This window comes from Synchiropus splendidus, chromosome 16, assembly GCF_027744825.2.
Source record: "Synchiropus splendidus isolate RoL2022-P1 chromosome 16, RoL_Sspl_1.0, whole genome shotgun sequence".
Classification (NCBI taxonomy): Eukaryota; Metazoa; Chordata; class Actinopteri; order Syngnathiformes; family Callionymidae; genus Synchiropus; species Synchiropus splendidus.
This window is the reverse complement of record NC_071349.1, coordinates 8654468-8667138: the sequence shown is the minus strand read 5'-3', so window position 1 is coordinate 8667138 and position 12671 is coordinate 8654468. Positions and strand designations below refer to the sequence as shown.

Below are 12671 nucleotides of genomic sequence, written 5' to 3'. Positions count from 1 at the left end.
GTAAAATGCTCACAGAACTAGGAGCATTTTAAGTGCCTTTTAGTGATGCTAAGTGTTAGCAGTTGGCTACTCTGTAAGTATTGAGAAATAAAATCAAAGTTTTCTCCCCGAGAAAGTGAGGACATTTAAATGGAAGCAGGGAACGTGCAGGACTGAGAAAGCTGGAGATGGGAGGAGAGGATGGAAACTGTTGAGGTACATGCATGTCATAAAGGAGGACATGAGGATGGGTGGAACCAGGGAGGATGATCACATTCATTCACTCCATATCTGGCTCTGTATCTCTGCTGCTGATCAAAGGAAATCATTTTATGACATGTTCAAGCCTCTATCAGCTTTGAGAGCAGTTTAAGGTTTACCCAGCACACTGTCAATAAATGTTGCAGGAGTGGCGATATTTAATCCTATTTAAGAGTATTTCCCATTTCCATCAACTCTCTTTATTACTTTATTGAATTTATTTTTTGCTTTTCTTCATTTATATTATGTTTTTGTTTTGTTTTGTTTTCCATTGTCTACATATAGATTTTAGCACCGGGGTATTTCATAAACCTTCGTACCTGTACATCATTGAATAAAAAACAGTTCTTTGTCTTTTGTTTATGTTTGTTGACTCTGCTTGTTCTTCACTTTCTTTCTTTAATATTCCTAATATATTCTTCTACAACATGTGATTCATGAGAGTGATCATAGGCTTGAATTCAACATTTATTTTTAAGAATGTATTTTTTTGTTTTCAATCTTCAACACCGTTCAGTATGTGATTTGAAAATATCCCATAAAACCATTCGATAAATGTGACTATATATATATATATATATTAATATCAAAATATATATATATATTAATATCAAAATAAACAGAAGGTGAGATCTATAACTCACCTGATATATATATATATATATATATATATATATATATATATATATATATATATATATATATATATATATATATGCGTAAAAATACCAGGTGAGTTATAGATCTCACCTTCTGTTTATTTTCGTTTTATTGGTATTTTTACGCAGTAAAAAATGTCTCGGAATGTGGCGATGGAGCCATATAAACGTTCATTTGCTACCCTCAAGTGGTAAAGAACGAGTATAACACGCCTCATGAACCCACAGACGGAGCCTTCCACCTGCACCACACCCTTAAAATACACAGCACGGAAACCTGAAACTTCGCGAAAAGCTAAAGTTTGAGGCTCAGAAGGAGGTTTCTAAGTCTAGTAAACTATATAAGGAGGTATTTTAAGTTAAAAGAACACAAACATATATATCACCCTCCAGGTGAGTTCACGTGTACATGTTTTCTCACCATAAGATGACTGGAAATATGATTTCAAAGAATGGTCTTACCTTCCAAGAGCAATGAAAAAGTGTCTCCTCTCCTCACGGATGTGAGTCTCCGTCCCGGCTCACGCTTCTCTGCTGTTCTTCCTGGTGTTTGTCGTCCACTCTCTCTCTCCCTCTCAGTGAATCGACACCCATAAATGCCATGAAATCTCCAAGTAAACAGTGCAAAGTACAGAGCGATAGCAACAAGCTCTCACTCAGCTTTGATAGCAGGATATATGGCCGTCCTAATTGATGGGTTGTGCCCAGGAAACTGGTGATGGTTTTTAGTGAGCACCTGTACACACCTGTAGACGCCCATAAAAGCACAGTTTACTAACTCATATCAGCACAAACAGGCCGTGTTGACTCATTGCTGGTGTGTTGTGGATCATGGACAGATTTCCAGTTGCTTGTGGCTTCCTTCCACAGCTTCACCGCACGCACTGCTTGAGTTTGGGGTCAGATCAAAATGGGAATTCATGGGTCGAGTGAGTGTGGCGAAGCATAATGTTAGGGCACGGTCCGGTCTCACTTGACACTGTGTCAGATGAGTCTTGGTTTGACATCTGACCTTTGTTCAGAGGGGAATACAGAGCTTCATTGGAAATTACGATTTTCTCCAAAGGACCAGTCTGCGAGCATTTTCTGTTTCGGCCCATTTCCCACTCACTTGGACCTCTGAGAATCTCAGGGCACAGCCTTTTCCTCATGGATGGGAGTGTGTGTCATACGTTGACATTGTTATTGACAATAACAATAAAATTGCACTTTTAATCCATCAAAATATAACCATTTCCTTCAGGAATTAACCAATTTCCGTGGCGTTCTGGAGGTTTGTTTGGACTCACCATAGTTTCCCCATTGATTTCAAAGTGACAGGGTGGTACTTCCGGTCACGTGACCAGCTAAACCCGTCGGAAAACGGACATTTTGATCTCATACAACTCCAGATACTATCGAATCACTGAAATAAATCATCTTTAGTGTGACAGTGGTGCTAAAATACGGATATAACAAGCGTTCTAATTTTGTTTTCTATCATCCTTTCATCTTCTTCACGTCTCTCATATGTGACTCTGTGGTGTCACTGCCATCTGCTGTTTGTTGGCGGTCATTGCACTGAGAATATTTAATAGAAGCATCAATATAAATACGTGTCAGACTATTATTTTTGGGAGATAAAAATCACAGCTGAGAGGCTTGTCTGTTGTATGTGTTTTTTTAAAGTCATTTATAATGTAATGTTGGTCCGATTTCATTTAAAACGCTTTTTTTCTTTTAAATTTCTCTTTTACATTATTTAATATATTTTAATTTAAAACAGCTCCTAACTCCTAACTTCACGTGTGACTACTTCAGAACCTGTTGATTTTTTTTTTTTTTTTTCTGATTTGAGTGCATTGTCGCTCTCAGAATGACCGCTGGGGGCGTTTCAAGCCTCGCAGCTTCCCCGCGCCAGATCCTGCGCTTTTACGCACAGACAGTCGGAGACAGCGGACGGTCAGGACCCTTCCCGCCACATCCTCCACGGTCTGACCCGAGTGTTTTCACGCGACGATGCTGAGGAAACGTCGGTCCTACTTTGTTTTCGTGACTTTAATCAAAGTGTCGCGGCTCCGTCATGTGGTTCTGGTGGTGACGTTGGCGGTTGTTTACCCGCTGCTCTTCTGATTCGGGACCCCAGCCAGACTTCTTTCTGGAGATAGATCACTGAGAGCAACGGATTTCTGTTGTAATCTGGAGCGCACCTGCCCTCACAAAGGTGCGTTTAATGTTAATACCGGCTGGGGCAGCTTTAACACCGACCCAGTGGTTTCCTAGATGACTCGGATAATCCGGACCAGACACTGAGATTATTACCGAACTATATACGTGTTGATTTCTAAACCAAACTCAAGAGGAGCCGCTGCGTCACCGTGCGTAAAAGTCACCGATTTCCCTCCAGTGGACGCTCTCAGACTATGCAGAACTGGACTGGATCCAGCAGCGAGGGCCCAGTTCGGCCACAGGAATAGACCCAGCAGCGACAGCATGACCTCCTGGCACAACCTCTCCTTGTGTCTCCCGCAGTTCTGCAGTTGGGAAGAGACGGTAAACGCATCGCGGTTCGGAGACCTCCCGCCCCTGGGCTACTACCCCGTCCCCCTCCTCACCACCATCACGGTGGCGTGTTCGGTTCTGTTTGTGGTGGGCGTCACGGGGAACGTCATGACCATCCTGGTGGTCAGCAAGTACCGGGACATGCGCACCACCACCAACCTGTACCTGTGCAGCATGGCTGTGTCCGACCTCTTCATCTTCGTCTGCATGCCTCTGGACCTGTACCGCATGTGGCGGTACCGGCCCTGGCCCTTCGGGGACGCTCTGTGCAAGCTGTTCCAGTTCGTGTCCGAGTCGTGTACCTACTCCACCATCCTGAGCATCACAGCGCTGTCCGTGGAGCGCTACGTGGCCATATGTTTCCCGCTGCGCGCAAAGGCGCTGGTGACCAAAAGACGCGTGCGTGGACTCATCCTCCTGCTGTGGACGGTGTCCCTGCTGAGCGCGGGCCCCGTGTTCGTCATGGTGGGAGTGGAGCGGGACAGCATGTCCAACTTCAGCCTGCAGTGGAACGAGAGCGCCTTCTCTCTGGAGGAAGGCGACACCCGCGAGTGTAAGATGACGCACTACGCGGTGGAGTCGGGGCTGATGGAGGCCATGGTCTGGCTCAGCTCGGTCTTCTTCTTCATGCCCGTGTTCTGTCTCACGGTGCTCTACAGCCTCATCGGCCGACGCCTCTGGCAGAGACACGTGGAGACTCACATCAGCTCGTGCGCGGCGCATCGGGACAAGAGCAACCGGCAAACCGTGAAGATGCTGGGTGAGTCCTTCATTTGCTACACAAGAGAGGAGTGTTTCACCGAGCTATGGAACATGTTGCAATGCTTCCTAAGAGTCTGCACGTCCATCTTATCATGGCTCACAAGGAAAGTGATAGATCAAACTTTTTAATCTCATTTAATCGCACTATAACAGCGTTACCTCGCGATTAATCGCATGTGAAACTCTTGCTTTGATAAACGCTTCCTGTACGTTACTATTAGAACAGAGAAAGAGTGTGATTAATTTGCTATTTATTGCCACTTAACTGAGCTATAGTGCGATTAAATTAGATTTAAAAAATTAATCTATTGATAAAATCGAAATTGGACATGCATCATATTGCACATGGAGACGTGTTCTCCTTTTTGGCTGCTGTCAAGGATGAAGATAGACGGACAGACTGATAGATAGATGGATGGATGGATGGATGGATGGATGGATTGCATGCTCTGACCTAACCTCCCCCCTGATCTCCTGCAGTGGTGGTGGTCCTGGCCTTCGTCCTGTGCTGGCTGCCGTTCCACATGGGTCGCTACCTCCAGTTCCGCTCTCTGGACGCCCCCTCCCCTCTGCTGTCCGTCCTGTCCGAGTACTGCAGCTTCGTGTCCGTGGTCCTCTTCTACCTAAGCGCCGCCATCAACCCCATCCTGTACAACACCATGTCGTGGAAGTACCGCAGCGCCGCGGCTCGCCTCTTCGGCCTGAGTGACGGTCAGCCGGCCAGAGTCCGCACAGCCAGCACCAACGGCTGGACCGAGTCGAACATCAGCTTCTGAACCAGTCTCACCCAGGAAGTGACCCAACATAGACACACGTGATTGTTGCCTTACACTCATCTGGATGACAAATTAAGCACTGTAGATCGTCCGGCAGCCTCCGCTCCTCCTGAGTTGAGGCGCAGCTGCTGTGTGTGTGTGTGTGTGTGTTAGAGAACTCACTGGTGTTTGCCTTTGATGAGGAGGGATTACACCTGCCAGTCAACTCAGGTGTGATTCATGAAGGCTCCTGAACACTCGGTGTTTGAGTCATTACAAACGTTTCCTATCATAATGTCAAAGATTTTGGAAGTTCAGAGAAACTGTGAAATAAATGTTTTCATGTCAAACAGACGTCTGCAGAAGATGCACACAGGACCTGAAGGTTTGCTGTTTGTGAAGTGTGCGGTTTTTTTTTTTTTTTATTGAAAAGAAGACAAGACAAAGTTGAGTCAAGTTTTTAAATGAACTCATTTGGTGTCAAAAGTCGATTGTGTGGAACATGTATTTATATACACTACTTTAGGTTACAAAACAAACCTGAAAACAACGACAATTAAGACATGAACGTTGCTTTATTAGAGCCATAAATACTCAAGAGGTGAAGTGAATTGGAGGAGGCAAGATCACCGGCGCCACCTAAAGGCTGTTCAGCAGATTCGGATCGGCCCTCGACTCCAATGTAAAATGTGGCCCCTTTGTGAGAAAAAAACTGAAGGTTTATATTCACAAGGTTTTGTATTAAAAAACAGATTTCCTATTGTCAATGGAGGTGTTTTGGGATGTTTGTGAGGGAGCCAGCTGCTTCTGAAAGACGATGCTGAGTGAGGCTTTTTTGATCCATGAAGTCCTGGTGATACCTGTTGTTGTTCTGCCGCCCGTCTCCACACTTCACTGTTCCCGAATAGATTTTGTAATTGTCCGTAAATGTGGTGACGTTTTTGCGAAATTATTTCAAACAAATGAAGAAGTGAGGCAGGGCTTTGTTTCCATGGTGACACTCTCAGGTGCATCATAGGATGAAGGTTGCTGTGAAGCCAGTGCTGGGTTTGATGGCGCATCGGGCGCCTCTAGTGTTCGATAGTGGTATTGCACCCGAGCAAGCTCGTGTTGAGAACAGCTAAGCAACGCACCGGCTGGAGGTCGCACTGTTGTCTCTGTGGAAGATAAGCGCAAAACACAAAAGTCAACTTTCAAAATGGCCTTATCTGAGCGGCCTCCACTGCTCACGAGCCTGGACTCACTTTTGTACTTCAGTTTCCATCAGTTACACAGACGAGTGTCTTTGAACCATCAACCCTCCGTACTTTGCTGATGACTCCCTGTTTTCCTGGAGTCGCCCCGCAAACTCCAGCTTCCTGTTCCGGGCCACGTCACAAATTAGAAAATGTCATTTCTATCGAATTCGTTTGCACCTAAGTGTCCACTCGTTTTTTGTTTTTTTAAATGTGCTCATCGAAATAAATGTGATTTTCAATGGTCTTCCTTGTGTTTGTTCCATGATTTCACAGGCTTTTATTTTGAAAGGACACGTCAGTGTGAGAGCAACTCCCACAGGTGCTCAGCCTCACCTGGTGGCTGCGATTGATATGTTTATTGTTAGGATTCATCAAAATTATCACTTCAGTGATGATTTATTTTCACAATTTAGATAAATGGCATCCAAAATAAAACAGTCTCCGTCATCACTGAATGTGTCATGTTGAATGACTGGATCAAATACAACGGTATTTTCATGTATAAACTGAGGCTCCACTCTGAAAATCTAGGATGAAAATGAATCTACCGAATTTAATTTTTTTTTTCTAATTGTTGTAATGTCTTTTTTCACTCAGCCAAATATCTTTTAATATACAGACGGTGCGCACCAACAGTACAATTTTCAACATGAAGAAAAACATTTCACATTTTGCTCTTTATGATGTAAATCATTTCATAATTCTAATAACTGAAACACATTAGAAGATACATATATGATGTCGTTTCAGCAGCAAATTAATATTTTTAAATATATATTTTTAAAAATATTCTCTTAATTTTGGAAAATCTGTGACTCTGGTTTGAATGTTCTTCAGTACTTAAAATTTCAGTGAAAATCCTGAAAATTGAGTTATGGATGGAAAACATGAAAAAATATCAGACCATTCTCTGCAAAAGCTGGAGAGGGTTGAGAGTCAAAAATCCCAGCACATCAATAGATTTATGCATGAGCAAAACAACAAAATATATTGTTTACCCTTTATCATAATTCATCACTCCTAAAATTAATGTTTCTGGTATTTATTACCATAAAATAGTATAATATATATAACATCATCGTCATAGAGATTTGAAAAGTTTTTCCAAAATAAAATCAGTTTGAAAAATAGGCAGGAAAAATATTCTTTCACATCATCTTCGTTTTACCAAATATATTCAACATCCTTTTGTTTTGCCAATCCTTAAATTAAAAAATAAAAAATAAAAAATCAACGCGAACACAGCCGATAAACCACACGACGACCTTGTCAGAAAAAATTAAAACATTTATTGGGCATAAATATATTATATATACGCTACCGATACAGTTACGTCTTACATACATAGGGTAGTATTTGCAAAAATCTATACATTAAAATTGATATGGCAGTTTCTTTTTATATAATGCATATGAAATCGTCTAACATTTACAATACAAGAAGAAATGCATGAATTTCTTTTCCTTTTTTAAATCGTCGTAGACCATGACAACATTGGAATGTTTGCGTCTTTTTTTTTTTCTTTTTCTGAAACCGTGAGGTAAAAATACATGTCTTTATTTTTTGCTCTTTAAAAAATAGTTTAAATATCTGAATCTCTTTGTGGAGTCGCCAATCTCTCAGTCAAAACATGAACTACTTTACTGCAGAAACATACACCATCAACTCAGGAAGTAAAGGTGAGACATCTGATAAGAAGGCACAGACTGGGCACAAAAGGAAAAACTGAAATACCCAACAAATGTTAAGGACCTGGAGAGGGGTGACAGGGAGGCGTCTACACTGAGGAGTACCCTGCGCTCAAACACACCTCTGTGTTTTTCCTTGGATGATCCGACATGACCTGCTCAGGAGCTTTAAGGCCTGAAAGAGAAGTGTCTGAGAAAAAAAAGGCACCGCACTCTCTCAAAGTAAACCGCGTTCCGTGCGCACGCCACGCCGCCGACCTCCGGAACAAACTTCCAATGCTCAGCGTGAAAAAGTGCTTCAACTCTGTTTTAGTCAGAACCATCTCCCTCCAGCTCTGCAGACAGATCCACAATACTGCCAACCAAACGCTCACCAGCACAGCCGAACACGGGTCTGATTGTTTTGCATTTTTTCCAGCGAGAATTTAGTATAAAAAAACAAAACAAAACTTTAACCTAAAAGGGGCTACACATGTAATAAAACGGCACATTCTGCTTTACAAAACAATAAAAGATAATATGAAAGTATAATCACAGATCAAGTTAATGTTGCGCTGACAAAACAATAGTAACAATTATAATAATGTCGTGACGTTACAGATATCACAGAAGTCTGTAGAATGCGAGAAGCTTGGCGATCACTTTGGCGATTAAAAAAAAAAAAAAAAAAAAAAAAAAGAAGCAATTAAAAAAAACATCCCAAAAATCATGACGTGAACTGACCTAAGGCCGCTGTTTGCTACATGTGACAGGAAACCCGGCAGGTGAGGAGGAGACGACATCAGAAGCGTATTGCATTCACTCCAGAGGCAGATTCAGGCGGAGCCACTCTTGAGCTCCACTTTTCTGATTCCACTTTTTTTTTTTTTTTTTATTTAAAAATTGCCATATTTTAAAACATACTATTTGTCCTGAAGACGGCTCACTGGTCAGATGGGAACTGGACAAGCCAGTCGAAATCAGAGAAGAAGACAGAGAATGTCAGGGGGGAATTTTTCTTTTTCTTTAAAAAAAAATAAATGTAACTTAAAAAATTTGGTCTAAAACACATGTAAAAGTCCAATTTCACATTTTTCATCAATTAAAAAAGCCGATTTTTCCCCCATAAATAAAAAAAGAATTTGGAAAAGACCTAATTTTCTGTTCATGATTACCTTTTTTTTATTAAAAAAAATACAGATAATTTCTGAATTAAAGTTAGCTGGAATTAAAAAAAAAAGTTTCTCATAAAAAAATAATAAAATCATTCAAAATAAAATCAAGGGGTAAAAACAAACATCTTGACTGGATAAAAAGATGTTTTTCAGTCAGTTTAGAGTCAAAATCGTCGGCAACATGGTTTCCGGTGAGTGCAGCACGGTACGATACATACTTGCATTTGGTTACATGTTTTTAAACAGCGATAACTGCGACTGAGGAGCTACACTTCTGTAAGAGAAATACTTAAAGGGTTAAAAGGAATGCTGGCCTTAATCATACAATCTAACGTACATCCATTAAAAACATGCTACAGGAAAAAAAAAAAAAAAAATTAGTATATAACTACACTTGTCTCTTTAAACAATAAATAAATGAAGATTGCACTGTAATTGGCATGTAAAGTACTGTATGCAAATATATAGTATAAATAAAGACCTACAAAAAGAACTTTCCCATCCACTTTGGCAAAGGTTTTTGTGAGCTAGTAAACCACGGATAACTGACACGCACGGGAGCAAGGCACAGCGTCGGCCGAGGACGAGACACAGCGCGGCGAGAGGAGCGGTCGCGGGCGGGGGCGGGGTCACGCCTGCCCCGCAGAAGGCCTTTTCCCTGAGGTACGTTACAGGCTGCCAATCAGAGCTGAGAGGCGGAACTGGAACCCACATCCCCTCCCTCCTCGCACCCAAGTGAAAAGTGGTGTGGGGGAACTTCTTTGGATCATCGGGGGGGTGGGCTGTACCTTGGCGTCGTGTTTGTAGGTGCAAGTTGGGACGAGTCGGCGGGGAGCTCTAGTTAAAGCTTGACCTCGAGGGAAAAAAGACCCCCCCACTACTGGTTACGCTAGAGCACCCATTTAAAAAAAAAACAAAACAAAGGAAGAAGGTGGATGGATCCAAAGCGAGAGGGAATGCTAAAGAGAGAAGGCTCCTGGCAACACAGATCTGGGATCAGCTGGCACCTCAGGGTCTGCTGTGTCAGGCACATGCCCCTAAACCCTGTGTTCAGAACTGAGCCGCATCACACTGCCAACACCTCTTCTACAGCCTCATAGATATTTGCTATCATAAACATTTATATGAATATATATATTGTGTGTGTGTGTGTGTGCGAGTGTGTGTGTGTGTGTATATATTAGAGTACTGGATTCTCATTCTTTCGCGAGTTAGAACAACAACAAAAAGTAAAATCACAGGATAGCAGCATCTTACACCACACATGGATTGCATCACTTTGGTTGCTGATTCGGTGAATGCTGATTGGCCGATATGTGACGACGACTTCCGAGGAAAAGTGTTTGTCGCGAGGCGCTTGGGAGTCGCGAGGCTGCTGGGCCAGGTGTGGGGAGGGGCGTGGCTAAAGCTGGGAATATGGCTGAGGGAAGGGAGAGAGGGAAGGAAAGGCAGGTGGGATCTGAAGAGGGCGCACAGTACACACAACATGCAGGCGGGTCCGAGGGGAGCGGCTCGCTTTAAGGCTTGATTCTTCTCGTTCCCGACTGAGGCCGAGCGGCTTCCCTCGGCAGAAAGGACACGGAGATATGGAGACAGAGGAGCGCAGAGATCGACGCAGAGGAAGAGACTTTTCCTCAGAAGCACATCAAGTGTTTTGATTGGTTCCAGAGACAATGATTGGGTTTCTCTTTCTATCCTATAGGTTCCCTCACTTCATGAAGAAGTACTGCAGCAGGCAGGCCATGAGGATGGAGACGCCGGCGAACACGCACACGATCAGCGCGGCGAAGCGCTCGTCGCTGGAGATCAGGCCCGAGCTTTTGCTGGCTTCCACGGGGCAGGGCTCGCCCGACGCCGAGCTCTCCTGGCGCCGCAGCGTGAACAAGGAGGAGGGGCTCAAGGGTCCGCACAGTTCCTGGCTGGAGTCCAGGCAGCGGCGGCAGGTGCCCACGCGAAACCTGTAGTCTGTGTTGCTCTGGAGACCGGCGATCTGGAAGGAGCCCTCCTCTCCCTTAAAAACCTGCGGGGGGGGAAGAAGAACGTCAGAGTCAAATACTGAATATATCAAATGTTCGCCGGAGAACAGTCGGCTCGATGAGGCAGCGAGGGGTGGCGCTGTGACCTCTCAAGTTCAACAGCTACCCAGGAGTTCTGAGAACGCCACATTGCCCCCTGCTGAATGACCCTTCAACCACAGAGGCCCAGAATCATCGGAGTGACGATTTAACACCGATCAAGAGCTGCACCCTCAACAGGCTTCAGGGTGCAAGAAAAACCAGGTTCGGCATAAAATTCGTCAAACAGCAGCTCCGAAAAACAGTTGGGAACGTTTGTATTCGTGGTTCTACCAACCTGCTTGTATTCAGACTCCCGACCCACCAGCACCTGGAGGACATAGCTGATCGGATCTCCTCTCATTGGTGGGATCGTCTCCCAGGTAACCTCGCACACGTTCCCCTCCAGCTGGTGAACTCTGGGAGCTGTGAGAAATTAGAACCGGGCTCAACATGTGTGCAACGATCCACACTTCACTTCAGAGACTTGACGAGAATAACTCCAAGGCAAATGAAGACAGGTGCAACAGGAAGAGTGGGGGTTCACCTTTCAGAGCTGGGGGGACAGACTTGGGGGTGCTGAAGGTGTGCGTGTCCGAGAAGGGCCCCTCGCCAGCATCACTGATCGCCTGGATTCGGAACGTGAAGCTGCTGGACTCGACCAGCCGCTGGACCTTGTAGGTGTGACTGGGTCCCCGATAGATGGTGACAAACCTGGGGAGAGAGAGAGAAGGGAGCGGAGGGGGGGTTAGAGGTGCTGACTCCTGATGATATAATGGAGGGCAGCACAGTGGCACAGTGAATCCAGCCTGAACTCTTTGAACAGATTTCCTCCCACAAATGAGAATGAGAGACTCTAAAACTGTCCAGATGTTAGCCACCAAATAATGGAGTCACATCAACACAGCTCTGACAGGACTGAGCACCACAAACCCCAGGAGCAAGCTGCTCTGTCGGCCATGATGGACGCACATCTGTACCAGCACCGACGGGAGTCAGGGCTGCTGTGTTCTCTCCCTGATAAAACTGACTGAAGCGGTGATGTCGGGAGGAAAATCAAAGCTCTCACACCGAGGCGGTCTTCTTCCGAACGACCAACGATGAAACTAAATTATGAAAAGGGCTTGAAAGGAAAGGCAGAGGTGCGGAGAGAGGGTTTTTATGAGGGAGACGCGGTAATGACAGGGGAAAGGAGAGGACGGGTAATTACAGGAGAGAGGACAATGACGGAAGATGTGCTCTTGGAGAGCGAGGAGGTCAAGGTTCCTCATGCAGTGGAGGAGACACCCGAATATACAACATGATTTTATAAGCTCAAACGGCAACATGAAGGTCGATAATCTTCATCAGCACAAGCCGTTTTTGGAGCTGGATCTGGATCTGGACCTGGATCATCCAGATCCATGGAGCTGGAGCTGGAGCTGGAGCTGGAGCGGCCAGGGAAACGATCAGCATCGATTATTGGAGGAGGGTCAGTAGATTAAAGACTGACACCTTCGCCCTCTCAAAAGCAGCAGCTATTCTTCTAGATCAGCGAAATATTCTTCTTCAGGAACCAGTCCTTTACTTTATGTAATCTG

At 44.4% G+C, this 12671-nt stretch overlaps 2 protein-coding genes across 2 annotated transcripts in view; one reads left to right on the top strand and one right to left on the bottom strand.

Annotated features, from left to right (window-relative positions):
* Nucleotides 1-3371: 3371 nt before the first annotated feature.
* On the top strand, nucleotides 3372-5113 carry ghsra (growth hormone secretagogue receptor a). Its single transcript, XM_053845423.1, has 2 exons — nucleotides 3372-4200; nucleotides 4683-5113. The coding sequence occupies exons 1-2, from the start codon at nucleotides 3372-3374 to the stop codon at nucleotides 4976-4978; spliced, it is 1125 nt and encodes a 374-aa protein (XP_053701398.1). The 3' UTR covers nucleotides 4979-5113.
* A 4023-nt stretch (nucleotides 5114-9136) lies between these two features.
* Nucleotides 9137-12671, bottom strand: part of fndc3ba (fibronectin type III domain containing 3Ba) — a 65128-nt gene continuing 61593 nt past the window's right edge. The window contains exons 25-27 of the mRNA XM_053844382.1: nucleotides 11639-11805; nucleotides 11390-11517; nucleotides 9137-11057 (exon numbers count right to left, since the gene is read on the bottom strand). Coding sequence (XP_053700357.1) covers nucleotides 10746-11057; nucleotides 11390-11517; nucleotides 11639-11805 — 607 coding nt within the window. The 3' untranslated portion in view covers nucleotides 9137-10745. The remainder of the gene's footprint in view (nucleotides 11058-11389; nucleotides 11518-11638; nucleotides 11806-12671) is intronic.

Coding starts and splice junctions, on each gene's coding strand:
- ghsra (XM_053845423.1), top strand. CDS start 3,372: ATGACCTCCTGGCACAACCTCTCCTTGTGTCTCCCGCAGTTCTGCAGT. Junction 4,201..4,682: donor GCAAACCGTGAAGATGCTGG/GTGAGTCCTTCA, acceptor GATCTCCTGCAG/TGGTGGTGGTCCTGGCCTTC.